Source organism: Alligator mississippiensis, chromosome 7 (genome assembly GCF_030867095.1).
Source record: "Alligator mississippiensis isolate rAllMis1 chromosome 7, rAllMis1, whole genome shotgun sequence".
NCBI lineage: Eukaryota > Metazoa > Chordata > Crocodylia > Alligatoridae > Alligator > Alligator mississippiensis.
In genome coordinates this window covers 22,993,453-23,018,740 of record NC_081830.1, presented here as the reverse complement: position 1 = coordinate 23,018,740, position 25,288 = coordinate 22,993,453, and the positions used below count along the sequence as shown (strand labels likewise).

Genomic DNA, 25,288 nt, shown 5'->3' with positions numbered 1-25,288 from the left:
AGATAAGAAATATTTAAGTCCCAGTCCTTCCAGTCTCATATGCTGTTTTAATGACAATAAACACTGGCCCAGTGCCCCCCTTGCTCCCCCCCCCTCTCAAAAAATAAAATTTCTACAGAATAAATTGAACTAATAAATTAATCTAACTAACGTGAGACTCCTTAGATTCAAATTTACGCATGTTTTAAAAACTGAAATATCTATGCATCCACTAAATCTCAAGTTCTATAAAAATGTTAAGTGGTTAATTTTTCAACTCTGCTTTAAAATATCTTCTTAATTAACTTATTTGACCTGAATGAGGTTTGACAGGTAGATAAATGAGCCAGGGAGACAATTCTTGTTCTGTACAAACCAATGAAAGACTGCTTTGGCCATCTACAGAGCTGTGTTGCTTAACATGCTGATGAAGCAGTTTAGTTCCTGACTTGAATCTAAATCCTGGCCCTGGGCAACCCAGGCACAAATCATGCTCCCTGGGAGATGCAGTCCTAGTGCCAGCATTTCAGCAAGATTAAGACAGGTGAGGTTTTTTGCTAAAGGAAGGACAGTGTAGGCTTATGAAATGCAAGCTGCTAACTCCCTTCGCAATGAAGTAGGGATATTTTGATGGGGGCTAAAAAACAATAACCATCACCTTTTCTTGGAACAGCCAGCTAGAAATTGATTCAGGACTGCCTTTGTACAGTCATTTGCATTAGGCAAAAAAAGCATATTTAAATGATCACTGACTTGTTTTGATACCTGCTTTGCCCTGCTGTAAAACATCCACATCAATGAAAAATCAGTCAACCTCAAACTGCTTTCTGGGGCCACAGTGCACTTAATTAAAGATGGTGAGGTAGAGGGGGGTTGGTGGACAGTCCCAGAATATATTCTCTGTTAAACAGCATCAAGATTCATAGAAGAACTTGGGTTTACGGGATTAAAGCTTGATCTGGCAAACTCGTCATTTGGGACTCTTGAGGTCAAAAGATCTAGGTTCCCTTTTCCTTTTAGTGTTTCTATTATGGCAGTACCTTGAGACTCTAACCAAGACCAGGACCTTATTGTGCCATACTCTGCATGTACACAAAGAAAAAGACTGTTCCTGCTCTGGGCAGCTTTCTATCCAAATAGGCATGAGTGATGGAAGGTGGAAGGGAAAAGAGGCTTTCCCAGAGTCCAGAGCAGAATGCAGACTTTCAAATCCTTCTCCAGTGCTCTATCCATTGGCTCACATCATCTGTTATCTTAACCAAATACAGCCAGCACCTAAGCAACAGAACCCTGATGGCCCCAGCCCTTCCACATTTACCTGAATGAGCAGTCAACAAGGAGATTAAAAGATAAGTATTAATATGAATAAAGGTGACTGGGTTGGACGTCAACCCTGAGATTACAAATCTGCTAAACGCATATAATAAATGGATTTAATTATAGAATTTAGAATGAAACTTTGACGCATTAGTGAAATGCCACTAAGCCTTTGCAGTAAACTACTGCCTCAAGTAAGACTCCATGATCTGATTCTCAGACATGCAGCTTTCATTGCCTGCTTTAGCAAGAGATGCAGGAGTTATCATCATATTAGTAAGAATCACAGAAGCTTTTCCAGGAATCCCAGTTTCAGAATCCTGAGCTGGGATTTGGTTTACATGGAATACTGAACTGAGTTTACCTGTTGCCATAATCTATTTTAGCAGTGACTTTCTTCTTGAGTTCTGCCAGTTCATCTTTGGGAAGAGTCCCAGACAGTATCTGTGACCTCCACTCTATTAGGCTATAGGTCATTTGCTGAACATGCCGAAACTGTGTTGTCTTGTTGTCCTAAAGGGGAAAAACGGATAATTCCAGGATTGTTACATACTGAAAAAACATGCACTCAAGTTTTCCAAAAGGTGACTCAGTTGAATCTATCACAGAATCCCTATTTAAGCAAAGGAAATACCTGCTAAGCCACTTCCTATATCCACAGTGACATAGCAAGAATGCTACTGACAGATCTCCTCCAGCTTTTTGTCCCTGTATACATTTAAATGCACCAAGTGTTGAGATTTACATCAGTTCCCTAAGAACATTTTCCATACAAGTCTCCTTGCCAGAGTTTATTTCTGCTATTTTTCAATACACACAGACTACTGTGATGGAAGCTTTCAAGAAAGAGAGCAAACAGATTGTTAGAGATAGCAGGTACAGTCCAGAAGTGTGGGCACCAGATAAGGACTCAGAACAGCCGCAGATGCCTGCCTCTGCCACAGAACTGCTATGTGACCTTGGACAAGTCATTTTCTTGCCTGGTGTCTCCATTTCCCTTCCCCTCCTCCACATGTCTTATCCAGTTAGATAACAACCTCTTTGGAGTTGGGATCATTTCTCACTCAATTTATATGGTTGCTGCAATATCACATGACCTCACTTGTGTCTAGAGTCTCAAAGTGCTACTGAAATCAGTATGAAAGCCATGATGGAACACCTACTGCTAAGAATTAATGCATTAAAACCCACATATTCAGCTTGCAACTTTCCTTCCCTTTATTTCATCCTTTTAACTGCTACTTATATCCCCTACTTGCACCAGGCTAAATAACAAATTTTCAACCCCTTTGGTATTTTAAACAAAAAAAAAATCCTTTTTAATTTATTGTCAGAGTAAACCACTAACAAAGTGATTAATTAGAACCCCTGCTTACAGCATTAGCAGCTCCATTTTGAAGCCAGCACACTAACTGAATGAATTGCATCCACACACTTCATTTCCGTGTATGCCTGTCCGTTTGGTCCTGTCCACTAAGATTCCTGAAGTCCACTCAATCGAAAAAGAAATACAGGGGGAAAATATGAGTCAGGGCCACACTGTTAGGCTGGTCATCATTATAGTACCTTTCAAGGCTCTTATTCTGCCATTGATAACACATAGTTGGACTGGAGGGCTCATGCAGACTTACGCTGAAATTAAAAAGTGACTCTGTGAAGACAAGGGGGCTACCTAAATGCCACTGAGCATTGTCACAACCCAGTGATTTTGGTGCCTCGGCACGGTGGAATTTTCCCGCCGCATGAGAGCCTCTTGCAAAGTAAAGGTTTTCTGTTGCAGCAGAAAACCCCCGGTGCAAGAGAGTTCCCGCCATTCGAAAGCAAATTTGTGTCCCGCTATTGGCCAGTTCTAAATTATTCCTACATGGCAGCTAGTAATTGGCTTGCTAGCTGTTTAAAATTTCGCGCGACTTCTGCCCAAGTCGGAGAACTTTGAGCACGCTGCAGAGTGCCTCTGGGGAGATCTGACTCATGGCTGAGCTGATCGATAGACTGATCACCTATCGATTCTTCTCCCCGTCACCGAGCGCAATCCCAGACGTATCCTTTTCCCTGCCGGCCTGATTTGTGGACGGACATGCTGGCCTGAGCCCTGCCAGCTGAAACAACTAACGTAGTTGTTCAGACGACCAGACCGTTTTCGTCGCAACCACAAGCGACGTAAGTAAAGTTTTACAACCATAAAACTTTCTCGGCCTCTCTATTCACCAGCCCGCCCGACGAACGAGCGATTATTAAATCACCTCGAGTCGGCTTTGGCCGTCAGAGACATGGCGACAAGGATGGGATCCAAGGGCACGGTGATAGAGAAGAACCTAATCGGGCGCTGCCCCTGGCACACCGGGACCCACCACGTAGAGAATGCCAACGATCTATGGGCGCATATCGCTTACCACCAGGTGGTAGAAGGGGATGAAAGAAATATTGATGGTTACTTCTCCGTAAAGAGAGAAGAAGCAGTAGTGAAGGAATGGAGAACCAAGCTATCCCTTGGGGAGTTCAGATGTATAATGGGGAGCGACCGGGTCTATTATCAACCCCCGGAGGAAACCTCAACCATATCCTTAGCCGGGGTGAAAGCACGAAAAGCAGAGAAGCTGACCCCCGCTCAAGAGTTTGCTCAATGCATCTGATACTTAAGGGAAGGGGGGGAATCCACCCCCACGGACTGGTTCAACTGTCCGGATTTGGTGCCTGAGTCACGGGGTCACGAGCTCCTCGTTCAGCTCCAGGAGGATTTGGAAACTAAGGGCCGTCATGTGCCGAGATGGGGTCTAACTAAATGGAAGAAGGGAAAAATGATGAATGTACTGTTCCGAACAGTAGTGGGTCTACTAAGGGAATACGCAAATTTAGAGGCACAAATGCATACGGCGGGTAAGGAGTCGCTGGAGCGGACAGCAAAGAGCTCCGGAGCGACGCTTATCAACAGCGCCGGCCGCATGATGCCACTGGCAGAAAATGGCGCTGAAAGAAGCGCGAGCCATCCGGGGAACCTGGAAAAGAGGGGCGGAGCTTCAGAAGACCCGGCGGGGATCCGCCTAGCACCTCCGCCCCGAGGTGACGTCGTTCCCAATGGCCCCGCCTCCTTGCCACAGGGAGGGGGCAATGGGAGGAGAGATGTACCCAACGCTCCCAGACGAAGAATTTAACTCCTTCTCTACCGCAGCTCACCCGATAACTGTGATGAAGCATGTTGCGGATGAAGATGGTGCTACACGTACCACTGTTATCTCACGCACACGCACCCGACCAGAAATTCAAGAGCTTTGCAAGGAATCTAAAATAAGATCAGAAGAAAGCTTGGCAATGTGGTTAGGGCGGTTAATAGTGGAATTTGGTTCTGACACCTTAGACAAAGAAGAAGCGAGTGCCTTGACCCGACAAGCGGCGTGGAGCGGAGGACGTGCTACCGACTTGAATGTGGTCACAGACAGTGCCCACTGGCCCATCCCGCTCCCGGCGCTCGTAGTGGGACAGGTAACCCACAAATTTCACACCTGGCACGAAGGTCATCCACAGAAGGCTACTGCGGAGCAACTCCTCCTAGCTACAGTTGGGGTGTCATATTTCTCATGGAGCCCGAGAATAAATCCAATGGGACTAACCGCCGTGCAACGAAAAGAGAGATGGGCTCATTGCCACCTATCGGACCCTGGGGCAATCCCAACGCCCTTGGAAGCTATAGATGCCTGCGTGGAGGTATATGGAGGAGCAAATGCCGTTACACTCCGACTCTTCTTGAACCCAATGGCAGGTCAACCGGTGGGAAATCTCTTAGGCCATCTCCCACGTCCACAAGCACTTATGAGGCAAGATGAAGAAGTTTCTGATAATATAAGGGACCAACCTTCAGCATACCCAGCCAAAACACTGAGACCTAGACGGCAAGAGTACACCCCCCAGCGAGAGCTAGGATGGTCACCTCCAGGAACCCCGAAGGAAAGAACCCTGAAGGAAAGAACCATGTTTGGTTTTCTTCTCTCCTGCACCGGACTTACAAAATCTCAGTTGCGAGTTTTGGGAGAACGAACCCAGTCTCGTCTGGCCGAAGCATTAGGATTTAAATTCAACGACCCATCAAAAAACAAGTAATGGCCGGCGGCTCTGCCGCCGGCCTTCTCCAGTTCAAACCGGACCCTACTGATTCTCGACCATACGCCGAACTCACTGTTTACAACCCTACCGATCTGAATGACCAACAACAAGCATTCTTCCTTCTCGATACTGGAGCTCAAACCAATGTGATTACCTCAACAATACCTCACCAAAAGACCACCAAAACGATCAAGGTACAAGGGCTTAACGCTATCGCCGTCACAACGAAGGTCAAATTTTGGGTCCAAGGCCACCGATACCACCTAGAGGCTGTCCTAGGGGGCATCAACATTTTAGGGATCCCAGGGATAAAAGCGCTTGACCTTAAGGAACAAGTGCTACAGGCATTACCCATCATTATCCCAGAACAGGATTGGCATTGACCAACGCTTCGTAACAACTCCACCTGGCGATATCGACCAATCCCGACTAAGGGTTCTAAAGCAGTCCCTTACTGACCTCCTGCAGCGACTCAAGCAACGAGGCTGCATTAAGACCGTAACTGCCAGTACCTACCTGTCATCAGGATGGGGAGTTGCGAAACCTGGGAAACCTGAGGAAGCCCGGCTAGTCGTAGACTATAGAGAGGTTAACAAAAGGTGTCACGTACTTCAACAACCTAATCCTTCTACTCTGCCACAATGTATGTTTGAGATGGCACAGTTTCAACAAAGTAAGTGGGTCGGAGTCACGTTGGATTTAAAAAACATGTTTTTTTCCATCCCGATAACTGACCCGGAAGGAATACTAAATATGTGTATTGACGGCATTATGTACAGGTGGACGGTTTGTCCACAAGGATATCACAACGCTCCATCACTAGCCACTGGTGCCATGAATAACACCCTAAAGAACTTTCAAGCCTCACACTCTCTTCCCTCAGAGGAGGAATTGAAAATTTGGAGTTATGTCGATGACATCGCCATCATGGGTCGTGATAGTTACTAGTATAGTTAACCAACTAGTCGCTCACCTCCAGAGTGAAGGATGGACTATTAACAAGGAAAAGTCATGCCTACATCCTGTAGATGACATTACTTTCCTTGGTACTCAATACATCGGTTCCATCCGCCACAGAATTTCGCATGAGGGTCCTAACATCGATCCATTAAAAACACTCTTCCCTACTACTAAGAGGCACTTTCAACAACTTTCGGGTCATTTGAATTGGTATCGACATTATATTGGACCTAGTGATTTGGCAATCCTCACCAAATTGCAGCAACAGATCCGTAACAAATCCCAGAAGTCCACGCCCTGGACGAAAGAAGATCAGCGGAACCTGCTTCGCCTGCTAGCTACAGTTAAAGATATACAACTCCATGCCATCGATCTGGGTGAGTCACTAACCGTAACCCTCGGGTTCACCACCAACCACGTGTGGGCTGTCGCACATAACCCTCACGATGAGCTAGTATATACAGCCCATAAAACGCTTCAAGCGGCACAACATCGATATGGCGCTGTAGGAAAAATCCTCCTAGCCGAACAACTGGTGGAGCCATTAGCAAGGGGGCATGGGACGTTACGCGCTTCCGGTGCCACATTATTACCCTTTCTGGATGCGGGAAAAGTCGACCCACATTTTCAGGGGGAATCTAAGACCTGAAATACACTAGTGCTTACCCACCATTACAACTGGCATTGCTGGAGGTTGGAAGACACGGTACCTGATCCAAGTCCAGAAGATGAGGAGAAGGTCCCTACATTGTATGGAACTTCTGCCCCAGCATGGATGGCCTCAGATGGAACCTCCCGACATGGCGGAGGCTATGGGTATTATTGCAAAGCTTGTACCGATAGGGAAATATTTCAAGCTGACCCAGATGATAATTCGGCCCAAAAATGTGAATTGTTATGATTCCTCAAGGTACTAGAACATTGTCTGACACATCGTAACGACTCGCTCCCCGTTCCAATCATCGCAATTGATTCGCAATATATTTATAAAATTCTTATGGGTACAGCTTTTCCCTCCAAAAATTTGAATGATTGGCAAAACATCTGGAAAATGTTAACTAAATTTGTGCGCCTCCCGTTGATTAGGCACACTAAGTCCCATCGTCCAAATACCGATCCAGTGCATGAGGTAATTGATAAGTTCTTAGAAGATCCACTCCGAACCGACACAGTCTTGCCTGTCACATCTACCTCCGGTCCTGAAGTAAATCCATTCCTCGCGTGGCTTCATGAAAATTGGGGTCACCCAGGACCATGAGCTTGCCATCAACGTTGGTGCCAAACCCTTACGGAGCCGGCTTCATACGGAGCTCGGCGTGATTGGGCAAAGGTAGCTCAGGCCTGTGAGATATGTGCTAAAGAAAAGTACCATAGAACCAAACATCAGCTCGGAGCCTTCGATTCTTCAGTTTCAGGCAGGAAAAGTTTGACAGGTAGATCTGCTAGGACCTCTCCCAGGGTCTAAACCGCCAAATAACGGATTAGTTGTTGTTGACTTGGGAACAAGACAGTTACGAGTCATTCCCTTAAGGAAAAGCAATACCACTGCTGTTATTTCTGCCTTGACTGCTGTATTTGCTACCTGGCAACCCCCTCATGAGATTCAGTCTGATGGAGGACCCCCGTTTAATTCTAATGCTCTAGACAAATTTGCTCGTCTTCACAATGTAGCCTGGCATCTTCATCTACCGTACCACCCGCAGTCCAACGGTGTTGTGGAAAGACACATAGGCCTGTACAAAGAACAACTTCGCCTCAGGGGAGGAGGGACGTTTAAAAACTGGACTAAATTCAATCATGATGTTCTCATCTCACTAAACACTGCTAAACCGTTATGGGACGAAGCTAATGTCCAGAAACCTCCACCTTGGAAGCCCAAGTTCCAACCAGACGAGTTAGTGTGGATTTCAATACCGCACCCCCATCAGTCTCATCCACAGGTTCACAAAGGGACCTTTGAGCGGTCGGGACAGTATCCTAAGATCTATTCTGTCCAATTAGAAGAAAAGCCCAATCGTCCTCCTATTATCGTTCATCACAACTGGATGACCCGCCGTTCCAACGTTCCCCCAGTATCCTTACAGTAAATCCAATTATGAGTCTTTTTGTTTTGTGTTGTTGTTTTCTTTCTTCACAGGTCTAACCCCAGAAAAGTAATCCACAACCGCCCGATTGTGAGATTCATCGAGCACCAGACTGCAGTTCGTTCAAATCAATACAGTGATGGTTGTGAAGGAGACACTGAGACGGCGAACGTCTATTTGCTCAGGACTTACTATAACACTATTCACTCTCATTTTATTAAGTATTTTATTGACACTGTCTATTAGTAGGAGAGGACGGACTGACTACCAGACGAGAAGAGTCCCAAGCAGATGTTCTCCAATCAGACGATGATCAACAGTTGTTGTTATATGTTCAAAGTTATTGTACTTTGTAATTTGTTGAAAAGACCGGGCTATCAAGTTGTTTGTTTATGTATATATATATTTTACTGGTTGTTAAAGCTTTGCCGGCTCAGTGAATCCCGAAACAAAGATGCCGTATGATGTGCTCATGTGTCTAAAATTCCAGTTGTGCCGTCGGCAAGGGGGCATGTCACAACCCAGTGATTTTGGTGCCTCGGCACGGTGGAATTTTCCCGCCGCATGAGAGCCTCTTGCAAAGTAAAAGTTTTCTGTTGCAGCAGAAAACCCCCGGTGCAAGAGAGTTCCCGCCATTCGAATGCAAATTTGTGTCCCGCTATTGGCCAGTTCTAAATTATTCCTACATGGCGGCTAGTAATTGGCTTGCTAGCCGTTTAAAATTTCGCGCAACTTCTGCCCAAGTCGGAGAACTTTGAGCACGCTGCAGAGTGCCTCTGGAGAGATCTGACTCGTGGCTGAGCTGATCGATAGACTGATCACCTATCGATTCTTCTTCCCGTCGCCGAGCGCAATCCCAGATGTATCCTTTTCCCTGCCGGCCTGATTTGTGGACGGACGTGCTGGCCTGAGCCCTGCCAGCTGAAACAACTAACTTAGTTGTTCAGACGACCGGACCGTTTTCGTCGCAACCACAAGCGACGTAAGTAAAGTTTTACAACCATAAAGCTTTCTCGGCCTCTCTATTCACCAGCCCGCCCGACGAACGAGCGATTATTAAATCACCTCGAGTCGGCTTTGGCTGTCCGAGACAAGCATAACAAGAGAGTACAAACTCTTGTTTACTATGGATGCATCTACACATTTCTTTTACTGTGGAGCAGACCAATTAGCTCCACAGTAACACATCACCGTCTACACATGTGCCTGTATTAGGGCGCAGTAAATTAATTCCCTTCACTGTAGAACAGCACTGGCTGGGACAAGTACTCTCTTACAGCAGAGTAGTTGTGTGCGCTGAAACACACGTGTAGACAGTGACAGGGGCTGGCTGAGGCATGAGGGTGCTAGTGTGGGGGCTGCCTGCTGACTAGCCCCACACCATAGCATTCTTGTGCCCCAGCCAGCCCCTCTGCAGCACACTGAGCCAGGGCGAAGCAGCCCCAGGCTGGCAGGCTGACCCCCCAGACTGTGCAAACGCTGCGCCCAGGGAAAATAAACTCTGGTGCAAACTGCGCCAGAGCTTATTGCTACATGCTAACTGGAGCTATGCAAAATGGCACCATTCCATTTCGACTTGTGTTTCAAGGTTTTGACGAAACAGCATTTCGTTTCGAAACTGCTGTTCTGTTTCTTTTTGTCAAAACAGCATCACTGTTTTGACGTTTCACCCATAGGCTATAATGGGGAAGCTCGAAACAGCCTCTCTCATCTAGCAGGCAGATCGGGGACCTGCAACCCCTGGAGGGCTATGGGGGCTGTGCCAGTCCTCCTGGGGTTGCCGGCCCCTGATCTGCCTGCCAGATGAGGGAGGGAGGCTGGGGGCTGCCACCTGGGACCGGGGAGATGGGGAAGGGAACTGAGCCCAGCTGGGCAGAGTGTAGCACTGGGAAGAGAACTCAGCTGGGCTCAGTTCCCTTCCCCAGCCGATCGCAGCACATTTACAGCTATTAAAGGTTGTGCAGATTCTGCTGGAACTGCTGGCTGTCCTACCTAGATTTGCTTTCTGAAAGTTTGTCACTAGAGAAAGCTGATCTAAGGTGCAGATGTAACCAATCACACGAGGAAGAACTTTAGTAAGAAGGTTTGACAGGAACCTTATTAATAAAATGAACTAACAATAATTTAACAAGAACTAACAATAATTTAACAAAACCATGGAAGGAGTATATGGATATGGGTTTAGAGCAGACTGGAAGTAGCTGTTCGAACTTCCTTTTTGCTCAATGGTTTAATGAGCAATATAAAAAGATGCAGACATGAAAATCTTAATGTGTACTCCATGAAAAGTTGTCAAGACAAATATAATCAAGGTGCTACTGTTTCCGTTTATGCCAAGGGTGGGCAAAATATGGCCCGTGGGCCAGATCTAGCTCACCAAGGGTGTCCGGCCCACGGCAGGTCCCTTAGCCCCACCCAACCCAGACGTGGGAAGCAGCCCAGGCCATGGCACATGTGGCTGGTTCTACCATCCTGGATGTGCAGGAGGGCTGGGGTGGCGGGGTAGCAGGGCATCCAGGCTCACTTTCTAGCAATGGCAGTTCCTTCCAGCTCCCACTCCCACCACCAGACCAGGCCCTGCTGCTCAGGCACCCTGGCCACCCCCCACCCCACACACCCCCACTGCCAGGGGCAGGACCTGTACAGGAAGGGAATGTGGCTGGGTAGATGGGATGGGGCCACAGGCCGGCAGGAAACGGCGTATGCTAGAACCAACAGGATCACAGGGCTGTGACAGCGTGGGGCTGCGACCCAGGACAGAGCTGCAATTTGCAGCCCACACATCCCTGCAATGGGTGCTGGTTCCAGAGGCGGGGGCATGTGGGGAGCAGATCACAGCTGTGCCCTGGGCCCCACTGTCACTGCCCCGCAATCCTGGCCCTGACTCCGCCTGCCCATCCCACTCTTGGACACAGCTCCCCACCCACCTGTCTGCCACCCCATCCCGTCAGCCTCACCATGCACACTGCCCACGTGGGTCCCAACTGGTCTCCACGGAAACCTTAGGATCGCAGTTCCATGTTGTCATGGCCCTATGATCCCAGATGCGAACCTGCCTACCCACCTATCCTGCTCCTAGATGTCTCCCCACCTGCCCCTGGCCCCATCCCAGACATCTAGCTGAGTGCACAGCAGAGCCACTTAGGGAGCTGAGGTGAGCTGTTGTTGGGGGGAGGGAGGAGTGCTGACCTGGCCTGCAATAGTTCAACAAAACTCCCTAAGTTACCTTCCAGTCCAAATAATTGCCCAACCCTGGGTTTACACTAAATCCATGTTCTCCTATTACCTCAGTATCCAATGTTTCCTTTTAAAACGACTATTGCCAATGTTTAATAAACTCTAACTGTGGTTTATAATCCACTGAATATGCAAGCACATTAAAAAATATCCTCTTAATTCTTTTGTTTCCCTTAAGATGCGGTAAACTCATGGGGATAATTGTTTTATGCATAGTCACATCAAGCAAACATGCCAAGTCCTGAACAAAGAGCACAAGGACAGCAGTCAATCTTTTCTAATCCTAATTTCTGTTTCAATTAATATAAAACCAACTCCCTTGGGGTAGGGAGAGCCACGTGATTTTGGAAAAGAAAATTTCAACTTTACATTCTTTAAATTATTTCTGGCAAGCCACTCCCAAATCTAACTGACACATCACAGTCAACGACTCCCCAAGGAAGAGCGCTGAAATTAATATAAAAAGCAAATATTACCTTATGCCTCTTTGCTGAAATGCTAGCAAGATCAAAGCATCCATTATCAGACAACCAACTTTTCAGTTCTGAATAGTCCAGAAAAGTGGCTCATTTGAATCCTAGTACAGTACTGGTTTCAAGGACACACAACATGGGTCTTTGCTATCTAAATAGCAGCCACTTCTTTCCACCTTTCTTTTCCAGGAATGCACCCACCCATCCAAATATATAATTGCTTTCTAAATTCAGGTACTTTAGCATGGCATCTAAATTGCTGATTTAGGACATAAAATCGGCAGCTACCTGACTAAGAGCTACTTGAGTTTAAACGTGGGATTAAGATTCCCTATTTAATTATCAAGATGAGAACAGGGCTCACCATGAGAAAAAAAAAAAAAGCAAAGCTCCCAGTAGAATCAATTGCAAAATGGATAAAGATCCTCAGCATTCATACCATTCATGCTTAGCTATGCCTGCCCAATATTCCAGGCAGCAGGAAGAGGGCCCCATTTCTATCATTTCCCCATTCTGCCCCAACCTAATGAACACAAGGGATATAAGCCTCTCTTTTGTTCTGTCTACAGTATTTTCAGTATTAGTACATTTAGGAGCATTGATGCATAGAGTCATCTGCAATATACACAAATTTTAAACAGTAACTGAAAGTCCAAGCTTGCTGATGACCAGAGATCCTGGTTTTCCCTGATAAAAAAAAGAAAAAAGCACAAATACTCCAATAAAACCCCCAAAATGCATGATTAAAATGAAAAGCCCCCCATAGCCCCTTGGCCCTGCTGGTGCCCCTTGCTCCCTCCCCACAGCCCCCTGGCCCTGCTCATTCCCCTCACCCTCCCCCCAGCTCCCTGGCCCCAATCATTCCCCTCACTCCCCCATCCCTGCTCATGCTCCTTGCCCCCCAACCACAGCCCTTGTCCCCCCAGCCCTACCAGAGAGGTCCCCAGATGCAAGGGCTACGGAGCCAGGAAACCAGGTCCGCAGCTCCCTGCCCTCCTGCAGGAGGCAGCGGCTGCTGCAGTGTAGTGGAGCCCGGCTCCCCCGCTGCTGCAGGCTCAGGCAGTGAGCGTGGGGCTGGCTCCCCGCCACTGCACACACTCCTGGGAGAGCAGGGGGGACCCATGCCCCCAAAGAACCATGCCAGCCCTCCCTCCTCCTCCTCCTCCCCCCCCCCCCCGGGACAAGCTGCCCACAGCCCCATTTCACTCCCAGCCAGGGCCTTGCAGCCACACATTGCAGCTGCAGGCCCCAAGCCCCATGCACTGCCCAGCTGGGCAGCAGCCCCAGTCCTGCCCAACTTCCTCCCTCCCTCCATCCCTATTCTGCCCCCCACCCCCACTTGCCTATAGCAGCTGCTCTCCAGGCTGCCTGGAGGCCATGTGCAAATACACGTACAGGGTGGCTTCTGCCTCACTGCCCTCCTCCAGCTCCCCCCAGCCCCTTGTGGGGTGGACCCCTGCCAGCCTGCAGAGAGCTCTTTGCAAAAAGTGCAAAATCCGTGTGTTTCTCCACTAAACTGAGCAATGCACATTTTCCTCTGGCATAGAGGGAAGTCCACATTTTACTCTTTTTTTTCCCCGTAGGAAATGGCAAACCCGGATCCCTGATGACTGGCAGCCATGTGAGAACCCACCGACAATGATACATGATATTTACAGAACTTTCTGTGGAGCTTACCACCGTCTCCCCCAAACAATAAACGTAGGTTGCCCAAACTCCCACAATGTCAGGAAGCACAGGCAATCTAATTTTACAAACTAGGGATCCAAGATTAAGTGAGGGCGGGTAATTAAGGGATCTATCCAAGGTCACAGAAGAAGTCCATGGCAGAGTCAGGTTTTGACCTTTTTCCAGTTCCTTATCCAGAGAACAATATATACCTCAAACTGTGCTAACATGAGTTTATAACAAACAACAACAGGCATACAATTTAGGTTTGATCTATGTAGAAAACTCTCCAGAGGGCAGTATGATTAGTCTTCAAAGAAATACATAAAAACTCATTGATCTAGATCTACTAGAAGAACTCTCAACTCAACAGGTATTTCCCCACACAGAATACAAATGAATAAGCTGCATCTAGTCACACTTCAGTTCTCAAATAATTATTTCTATATTGACATGTACTCTAATATATCAGTACTTTGCTGTACTGGAAAAGGGTGAAGTAATACAAGATCTTTCATTAAACTTAAGCAAGTTGAGTTGCTTAATGAAGAATTTTCTGGTTATTGGCATGAAACCTATTTATAAAAAGTAGGGACTTAAAATATCAACCTAAGCTGTACTCAGGTACATAGAACAGAAACATCTCTTTCAGTACAAGGGTAAAGGCCCAATTTTGCTGGACTGAAGTCCACAGAACAACACCTTCTGAGTGTCAATGCAAGTGCAGTGTCTGTCAACACATTTTTGGTCAGTGAATGCTAAAAACGTGGGAGGGCAATAGCCAACAAAACGTATCGTAAAACAAATTATTTTTTAAAAGAGGTCAAGCTCTCTCTTCAAGTGTCTCTTTCCACAACTCCTGGAATAATTTCAGTGTTCTGCTTTATTTATAAACAGGGCAAAAAACATTATTCAAATTCTTCAACCCTTTTTATTTTGCTGGTGAAGACAGATGGACAGACATTTTCTGTGGACAAAATAACTTCCCCAGTAGCTCTACTGTAATCTAGGTTTGCTCACTTCTGTACACCCCCAATCTCACTAAAGTCAGCTAATTTCAAGGTCCTCAGCATGGTTTCCCAGGGCTTCATCTGTCGCTTACAAGAAGCTCCCTTAGTGAGGCCAATGCACTGATACAATGGAGCAGAGTTCCACTGTGGTAAGAACTATCTGGTTCCCATCATCACTGCTATGTTATACTGTTCCCAGTTTTACAAACTAAAGAAAAGTGGATTTTGAATGCTCACAATCAATGCTAGATTCCCAAGCAGAATGCAGAGGTTTGTTTTCTAACTCAGATAATGCTGTAGACATTCAATACAATTTCTTCTGGAAAAGAAATTGTATTCTTAACTTGTATTAGAAGACAAATGAACTCAAATCAGCAGCTCAAGGCTGAAGGCTGAGGCAGAAGTCAAGTCACTAACCAGAGTTAAAGCCTGAGCAACCTTCATGCCTCCTTTAACTCAAATCAGTTAATTTGAGTTAGCTAATCCGAGCTAAGAACAAATCTTTAATCTTTCATAGTGAATACAAATCCATTGGTGCAATTCTTGCTGCAATTTACAGAATTAACAAAATTGAAATGAAACACTGCCAAAAGAAATCCCTTTCATTTCCTCTCACTCCCCACATACCTTCTTCCTCCCTTCATGTTTTCCTAATACTACAGGAATTAAAAATAAAAACCTCAGTCCATTTGAAACCACAAAATTTTCCAAGTCTATTTTAAGATTGATGCAGACAAAATAAAGTCAGACTGAAGATTGTTTCTGATTGGTTTTTTCCTAACAGATTCTTAGGCTATAACCTGACAGTTATTCAGAAGAAAAAGCCAGGAACAAAACCAACTATCTGCACAGGAATTACGTCACATTTTGCCTCTCATTGAACTAAAAGGGTGGAACAAATTCTTGTGGTTCCATAACATGCACTTATGGTTGGGTAAAATATTCAATAAGAAAAGCTTGCTCTGCTTAAACAAAATGTTTGGACCTAATTTAAAACTATTTTCTCATCTTAATTACAGTTTCAGAGCACATAGTATGTCACCTGAAATAACCAATGACCAAAGTAAAATTAAATTTGAGTGTTTTTAATCTATCTTCGTATTCAACTGTGAAAGGAAGTCATTCATTCTTAACTCCAAATCTAGGACTTCTTATACAAGAGGTGCAATTTAATCTGAGAATGCAGTAAAGTCATATACAAAAAGTGTGTGTGGGGAGGGGGGCGGGGGGTGTTGGTGCCTTTTTTAGATATTATTCTTTGGTGAGACAGCTATTCTTCGGTGAGACAGCTACTCTCTGGCAGCTTAAGCCCACTTCACCTTGAAACCATGAATTGCACCTTTTAGCCTGTTGAAGTTATGTAGGGAGGATCAAGTAGCAGTTTTGCTGCTGTCCTAACACAATGCTTCCCATTTCCCTGTAAACTAGCAAATTTCCCATGTGCAATAGTTTCAGAACCTCTGGAAGAGAAGAGAGTAAGCTGGATTTAAAAAGATAAATGCAAATAACAAGCTAAGTCTGTCCTGGAGGGGAGGAGAAACCTCTACTGATATCAGTGGAATTCCCCCAGAGATAGTGAAAAATCATGGGGTTGCACTCGTCTCATATTCCTCTTCTTGAGCAAGACATGCTACATATCATATGCATCACTACAGGAAAAAAAAATGATTGGATTAAACCACGTTAACAGTTTTGGAAACAGTGGCTGGCACAATGTGAGACAAAGTTGAAGGCTCTCTACTTTAGCTGACAAGTTTGCATACTGCTTCACTGGAAAAACAGGGTTGATAACAGGGCAGTTGAGGCTAGCTTTGAGCATGGCCCTGTTAAGCTGGAAACAAAGATATGGAGAGCTTCACAGAGAGACAGACGCACAATCATCTGACGAGCAAAATAATATGTACTGGCTATTCTCTGGAAAGACTGTTTGTTGAGTACAGGATGCACTGAGCTGAGGCGTAATGAAAAATATTTTGTTATCCTGCCTTCAGGTTACAGAACCCAGAAGGACCACGTGAGTTAAGGAAAGTTAAAAGAGCCATCTGAGAAACAGAAAGCTATGGAGCTGGTTCTTCTTTACACAGCAACTGGAAGTTTCTGGGTCTAATTTTATCAATAATATTGAACGTGTTTTTCCCTGGAGAAAAATCAGAACAGCAATGACAGATGTTCCTGAAAAGGAAATGTTAAAAAAAAATTGTATTTCATATGTTGAAATATTTAGTGCTTTTGTGCAACTGTTCAAACACGCACATCTATATTTGGAGCACACCAAAAAAAGGTAGATAAAATCATTACCCTCTCATCTTTAAAGCCTAACAAGTTTAAACAACTTGCACAAAGATATGTTCACCAGTGAGAGAACTGATGCCTGAATTAAGGTCTTGACTCCCATGCTGTACTCTATGAAATACTCTGCCTACTTAAGACATATATAACCCATGGGCACTACAGGAACCTTAACTCATGCTGCTGAGGCCTGACTCTTGCAAGTTGTCTTACCAGCTGACAAAGTTGACTATGATTGTCCTGCTCAACTGTGACTGCTAAGTCAGGGTCAGTGCTGTATCATCCAACTCAATTGTTCATGAACAGTAAAATTTTGCATTGCAGACTGAGCCACCGTCTTACCTTTGCTCATTCATGTTTTGAAACGGATAGCAATAAATCACTTGCTCTGCTTCAGTTCTATCTTATAATGATGCTACTTTACACTTCTATGTTACCTTGTTCCTGAAGAACTCAAAGTTTGCTGCAAGTATTGTCTTAACACATCTAAATCACTTCAAGGCTATGTACCTTTTGTCACCTTTACAATCAAGGCACAGGAAAATTACAGACCAGGTTGCCACATGGCATTTAAGGAAGTGCTTAACTCCTTTTTTTTAACGGAAGTCAATGTGGCTCCTACGCATGCTAAAGTGCTTTGCTGAATCAGGACCTAAGTGACTCACTCAGGATCACACAATAATAGATGTCATGCACAAAAACCCCTGCCTCAAGATAACACAGCAAGTTAGTAGAACACTAAAGTCTAGCAATACTGAATCAGTCTCCTGAGTCTAGTTAGTCCAGCATTTAGACAACTCTGCCTCTATTAGATTGCTGTTTGCAGCTCTGGACTTTACATTAGGCATCAGCAAAAAAAAAAAAAAAAAAAAAAAAAAAAAGCAAAACAAAGCTCTGAAGCCCACGTTCTTGAGCAGCACAAATGTTCAACAAAATTGTTGGTGGCACAGACCCAAAATGATAATGAGACCCTTTGAAAATCTTCCAGTGGCTTGTGTTTCACCACATTCACCTGAACGGAGTGGGAGATGCTGCCCCTTTCTCTCTCTCTCTCCTTGCAACAAACACCAAACAAATAAAAACAAAACACTTACCACATACAGCTTGTGCCAGATAACTGCCCACTCTCTCAGTGTGGAAGTGAGCTCTTGCACAAGGGGCACTTCGCTTGGAATCACTGTCTCATGTTGTCTAGGGAAGAAGGAAACCATATAAAAAGATGTGTGACGAAATTAAAAAAGTGAGAAATTCAAATACTGATTTAAAAAATACCACCTTTTTTGCATGCAATGTATCATGAGAGTGGACACAGGAAGTCACTGATGCCAAGAGTTTAAGTCTAGATATTTCTACTGAGAACAAGACTATCCAGAGTTCATATAAGTAAAGGTAATACAAATTTGGGAAGAGGTATTGTATCCAACCCATGGTTCCAGGGATTTTGCTGATTTTATAGGGACCAAGAATGTTATTTTTCCTTCCTTGTGTAAATTACTGACTTCTGGTTTGGGTAACCACACAGAGATGGCCAGATATAAATGGTTCTAATGGTTTTCTCCAACATGTTTCATGTTCTATACCCTTTTCATTGTAAATGTATTTTAAAGGCGGGGGGGGGGGGGGGGTATTCAGTCCACAGATCTACTCCAGAAATTTAAATACCATGTAGGCAAATGTCTGCCTCTCTTCACAGCAATTCAGTTTAAAAGATCTCTGCTTACAATGGTAATTTGGCTACAAGGCTAAAAAATGATTTTCTAATGTCACTTCCTATTGCTGCTCGTGTTGTTTTCCTCTCACTTATAGTAATCAGAGAGTAGGCTGTAAGAATCAGATTAACAGCAATTTCTTTAAACACTTTCCAAGGCGGAAGGGAATCTACACTCTCTTGATGGCTACTTGGCTATAAGCAGGAGTGTGTTATGACTCATAGGAGTCTCTAGAGGAGCATAGTGTAACTTGAGTGAGCTGGCTGGTTATTAACATGTCTAGCAGAACCTACTTTTATCCTTGCAAGTGTGGTATTTTGCTTCCATGCACATGTCTGACCTGAGATACACAATACCTTGATAAAAGTAGAAAATATTCCAACAATGATTTGGGGCTGACAGATCCAGGTATACCAACACTAGTCACTACAAGCTGTATCTCCATTTTTTAAAACTCTTCTATGACACTGAGTTAACTGATTTCTGCCAGCCACATGACATGTCAAGACCATCTCCAACATACCCTCTGTCTTCTACTGTTGCTTCTTTTAAATAAATATACGTTTCTGGGAAAATGCCCTAAAAAAAAAAAAGGAAGAAAGGGAAAATTAATTATAATAATGTACAGATAATTTAGCTGCAAGGGGGGGCAGGGAAACAAGAATGTGATCATTTAATTAAAATGAAACAGATTTGTTAACAAATAGTCTGTCAATGATAAATGAGGCCTAAAATTATTCTAGTTCTCAAACTGAGAACAATCAGAAGATGATAATATGAAAGAAAACAGAATTCCATTGTCTAAATTCAGACACATTACTAAACTGCACTTAAAAACATAATGAATTCTTCTGCATTCCAGCAATGTTTCACTATGTGATTCTTTCAATATTTGGGAATTAAACACCACCCTGAATGTTTCATCTGGTTACTTTCCTGGAATCAGTGTATATTAAAGACAACAAAGCAGATTCAGTGAAAGAAGTTTAATTCAGTTTTGGCAGCTCATGATTCAACTGCAAATCTCATGACACATGGTCATTTCCAGTTTTTATATGCAATAGGTTTCTAGCCTTAAGCTTTTTAAGGAAGGATTTAGCATGTGAATCAAGTGCACCCTAAAGACTTTGAAATAGGAAGAAAAAAACCTCAGCATTCATTATTTCGACAAAAACTCAAATCATAAAAACTCATGATTTGAGTTTTTGTCGAGCCATATCACATCATTTTTAGGGGCCTGAGTCTTGAGATCTTGATGCTGGCCATACTTCTGATTTAATCATACTCCAAAAATTTAACATGTGTTTTGCACAGTCAAAATCCTGCTAGGGGCTTAGGACTCCCACCTCCCCTGGGCCCTATATTCTCTCAGGACAATAAATAGCAAATGTTCCATAGGAAGTAGCTTTTTTTTTTTTTTAAACTACCTTTTAGAAGTTATATACAACTGCAGCTGCATTTCTGATGTCCCTCTTGATTCTAATTAACTCAGCTTCCACTTTCTCAATAGCAGATGGTCCAATTTCATAAAAATCTCAGGCTTGCTCCTGCCCTGTCTGTGCCCCTTCTGGATCAATAATCAGTTACAGAACAGCTCCTTTTTCCTTCTTCAATTGGCAGTCCAGCCAACTGTTATCACCTTGCCAAATATCAGGGCCCAGTAATAAACAACATTTAAAATTTCGAATAAACAGTACTTTGAAATGGTCCATCCCAGAAAGCTGGAAACTAAAGGAACAGCCAAACAGTTTTAAAAAGGTTTCAGATACACCGCTGAATGGCACCAAAAAAAAGCAGCATTTTGGCTCCAGTTCTCATTTTCCCCCTGACCGCAAACAAGTGAGTTTCTGAGAAGTGCAGCCAGACTGTATGGCTGACTGAAGTCAAGGGAAGTTGGGGACTGCCCATTACACTGCGATATCAGGCACAATAATGTTAGCTAAAGATGGGCTTTCAAGACCAAAAACTGTCCCACCAAGTTTTTGTCTTACCAAATCCAAAGACCATTGAAGCAGGACTAGAGAGGCGGGGGGGAGGCAGCAGTGGCAGCTTTAATTTTTATCACGGATTTTAGATTTTTTTTTTTTTAATCAGAGAATTTGTCATTTTTTTAAATCAGAGAAAACCAGGATCCCTGTTGATTAGGTAGTAAAGGGTAAAGCAGACTGGTGCTACTCCTGCCTCATTTCAGTGAATTTGCATTGAGATGGATGTGCTGTTTTAGCACCTGTCAAATCACTCCTGGGCTCTGCAATGCAGAGAAATTGATCATACCCTGTTGCTCAGTGTCACAACCCAAAGTTGTGATTTGTTGTTTGTGTGTGCTTCGGCAACGCTAAATTATGTTCCTGCTAAAATTGCAGCTTCTTTGCATGGTGGAGTTTTCCGCTGCAGAGGAGAACCCCAGGTGCAAAAGAAGTTCCCGCCGTTTTGTAGCTTTCTTTGCAGTGTGCATTTCTTCTTTGCAGCACAGAAATGCACTTTGCAAAGAGTTCCTGCTATTCGTATTCAAATTTGTGCCCCACCATTGGCTAGTTTTAAAATATGCATATGCGGCTAGTGATTGGCTTGCTAGCTGTATAAAAAGCTTGTGTGGTTTCCGCCCAAGTTGGAGGACTCCACGAACACCAGGAGGAGGAGACTTCACCCTGTGTGAAGATCTCTAAGCGCTGCAGATCCTTACGGACCCAACGCATTAGAATCAGGCAACAGAGGTCTGATCAGCCTCTAGCCTCTCCCCGTCGCCGAGCGCAATCCTGGACGTATCCCTATCCTTTGAACCCAATTTTTGAACCCACGGAGTCTTAACAGCTCCTGGGCCAGGGAACCGAACCCAATTTTCGAACCCACGGAGTCTTAACAGCTCCGGGGGACCTGGGAACCGAACCGAACCCACGGAGCTTCAGCAACTTCGTGAGGAAAGAATTGCCAAACCCGCGGAGCCTAAACCACTCCGGGGTCAAAGAACTGAGTTTGTCAGAGTCCTCCAATGAGGACTCAAGCGGAGCTGCACCTGGAAAGCTGTCCAGCCTACACCGCAACCATCTTGGGTGTAAGTAAATAAACTTTTCAATCAACCGCTACGCCTCCGTGACTAATTCTAGCTCGCATGTACCAAACCGCCCTGCGGTTTTCTCCAGCCCCGCGTGCCCAGGCTGCTGGCCACAGTCCGCGTGTGCAAAGACGGGCCCGGCTCGCCCCCAGCCCGCACACTCAGTACTGCCAAACCTTGCCAAACTAGGCTGTGGAAATGTCACTGTCAAGAGGTCTTCTGCAGAGCAGCATTATTCCCTAAATGCGTAGCTCCTGTAGGAACCTATCAATATAGGTCAGACTTCAATCTGATGTTGCCTTTTATTTAAAAACTGCAACTGAGCCTGATAAACTCATTCCCCTAACTTCAGCCAAACTGAACTGGTCAACTTGACAGGACCTGTGGATCAAATGACCATATTGTTGAGCCACTATCTGATGTCCAGTCAGTAATATAAAAAACCCCAGCAACATTAGGCACAATGCATACAGATATAGTACGCCCTAAATCATGCATTTTGCTCCATGGAACAAAACCCCCTAAGCACTAAACCCTTAATCCTCCCAGGACTAATAACAGCCACTCAAGTCCTTGTGCAATTGCTTTTATAAGAGAGACCAAGAACCACTTTGCACACAAGTCAGCAAATCAATAGACAAACATTCCCTAGGAAGCCAGAGAATATTCTGACTTTAAAACAGTGGGTAACTTACAAGGTGGAAAAGATCAGGGATTAGGTTTTGATGCATAAATTCCTTGGTCTCTGATCTCTGCTCTATCCCCTTTTCCACAATGGACCTACATGTTCCATTCCAATGACATTTACCTGCTACTGTGAAACTGTAAAATCTTCCCAATCACATTAATCGTGAATCTCTAGACCAGTGATTCTCAACCAAGGTACCATGGCACCTCATGATGCCTTGAGAACAATTCAATGGTGCCATGGGGTACCACAAAATGTTAGCACTATTAGATATGCAAACAAAGTTCACATGATAAAACCCAAAGATTTCAAATTGGAATCCACAATGTTACAAATATTCTGCCCTGTTGTGGTCTGAGTTCTTTACAAGAGAAGAAGAATTGCTCTATTCTTTTCCTGTAGTTTTCACTTGTTCTTTTTTGATTAGAAGCTGGCAGTTTGAGGGGCATCACAAGTCTAAGACGACTGAGATCCATCACTCTAGAAATTCACCCATTATCATGGGTAACTAATGTTTGGCAGATTAGTACAGAACTAACTCATTGCCTAGCCAGAGAAAGTTTTACACGGGCATATTTAAGAGAATCTTAGAACCTGAAAATATATTCCTTTTGATTAAATGGGATAATACCCTGTAGAGCTGCAATGAACTTTTAAGGTGCATGCCCACTGCACATACACATACAGCAGATACATTTACAGTTCAACTAATGCGGTAATTGCGCCATAAATAGTAACAGTACTACACATTCAGCCAACTTTAGCACTATAAAGCAGGAAACCACTCACAAAGACATTCGACAAAATACATGGAACATTTTTTGTGGTCCATTTGTACGGCACCAACAACTGAATGTGTAGCATGCTCTACTTGCCACGGTAGTGATTCTGTCGAATTTGGCACAAGCATTCACTTCTACTGCTAGAAAAAATAACATATTGGAACATACTGACCAGGAGTCCTGAATGGCATTCACAAGAGAATTATCACAGGAACCTAGCTCCTGGCAGCATTAGACAAATTCCAGAAAAAAGTTAAAATTTAAAAATCACTATTATTAAAAATATTAAGCCATACCTTTTTAGATTTATTTCTGAGCGTGTATCCTCTGTACCAACCTGTCAGAAGACAACAAAAATATATGATTCTTCACATACAGTAATTAAACATTCAGAACTGTTAGCACCACCCATCCCCAGTCTCAGCACATTTAATCTGTCACCAAATTCTGCTGGTGTTACTCAGCTGAGATGCCCATCTGATTATAATGACACTAACAATGAGAACATGGTCAGTGATATTTGGCCCTATAACACATCTTGTCATAAGAATGTCTTTTCCTATTAAGAAATGGGCTTGGTCCATTAGCTGGAACCGTTTTTCAGCAATATTTATTATTTCCTATTAGGGATGCATCTACAGGTCCCAAGTTGAAATATCTCTCTTATACAGTACATATATATTGCAAAAGACTACCTCTCTCTCAAAAAGCTGTCATCTAAGTAGCCCAAATGTAAAAGGGTTAAACAACAGATATATTCTTACATTTGACAAAAAGGAAACAGAAACATGGAGAGAATTGGTCACATAGTGAATCTATGGAATTGGGATCTGAACACACATCTTCCAAGACCAAACTACCCTTCTTCTCAACTGCACTTTAACTCAATTCTCCATGTAGACTGTTCTCAAACCTTAGGCTATACAAAAGCTTCCCACACAAGATTCCTTTAAAGGCAGGCTGAAAGAGAAATTCGTAGAACATTGTAATTTTATGAGACGAGGACAAGAGAACTGTTTGCCTCAGATGTAGGTATTATGCCTCTTTATTGACTTTGCGACAAGGTTCAGTAAAGCATAAGTTACAGAGTAATAGTTGTGTTCTTGCAGACCAGAAGTATATCACTTCTGGCAGAACATTTCTTCCTTCTTCAGTATTTGGGGTTCAGCCAACATTTTGATTTCAAGGTCACTGGAATGCAAGAGTATGAATGAATTAGTGTATTCTGTCAGCTGCCCACAAAGTGAGCCTTACCTAGCAGCTGGACAACTAAGCTCACTGGAGTGTAAGGGTGGCCTTTTGGGACAGAATTGGGACTGGCGAGATCTGGGTTGTAATACCACTCCTACACAGATTCCCTCGTCAACCCAAAGCAAACTGCTTCACTTTGTGTATTTTTTCCCTTACCTGCAAACTTGTGATTACACCACTTACTTTCTTCCCCACCACTTGTCTTGTTGATTTAAGTTTGCAAGATTTTCAGGTCAAGAATGACATCCCACTAGCTTTTGTTCAGTTCCAAGTATAAGGCCTGAAACAGTGGCGGGCCTCTAAATACCAATATGCTACAAATTAAAACAGCACACACTTGAAGATCCAGTTTCTTTAAACATTGACTTGTAAACCTTGCATCACTGGCTGTACACTCCTGGGATAGGCTGAACGAATTTGCCTTTTCTAAATGGTACTTTGCCCTTAAAAAAAAAAATACCATTACAAAGGTCAACTCATTCTTCTTCCTCAGCTCTTAACAGTTACACACCAGTGCCGGATATTGTCTCACAGAAAAGATTGTGCAGTATTTATTGTTATCTACCTTGCAACAATGGTACTCAAAGATGATAATGTTACTGCCCTAAGAATCTTGCACTCTGATATATGCACAGACAAAACAAAACAAAAAAACAAACCAAAACAAAAATCAACATGAGGTCGGGGGATT

General features: G+C 44.0%; 1 protein-coding gene across 2 annotated transcripts in view; it reads right to left on the bottom strand.

Annotated features, from left to right (window-relative positions):
* Positions 1–25,288, bottom strand: part of DOCK5 (dedicator of cytokinesis 5) — a 146,313-nt gene that overhangs the window by 75,356 nt on the left and 45,669 nt on the right. For both annotated transcript variants that reach the window (XM_006276811.4, XM_019482453.2), the window contains exons 3-6: positions 23,643–23,683; positions 19,348–19,403; positions 18,210–18,306; positions 1,661–1,809 (exon numbers count right to left, since the gene is read on the bottom strand). In XM_006276811.4, coding sequence (XP_006276873.1) covers positions 1,661–1,809; positions 18,210–18,306; positions 19,348–19,403; positions 23,643–23,683 — 343 coding nt within the window. The remainder of the gene's footprint in view (positions 1–1,660; positions 1,810–18,209; positions 18,307–19,347; positions 19,404–23,642; positions 23,684–25,288) is intronic.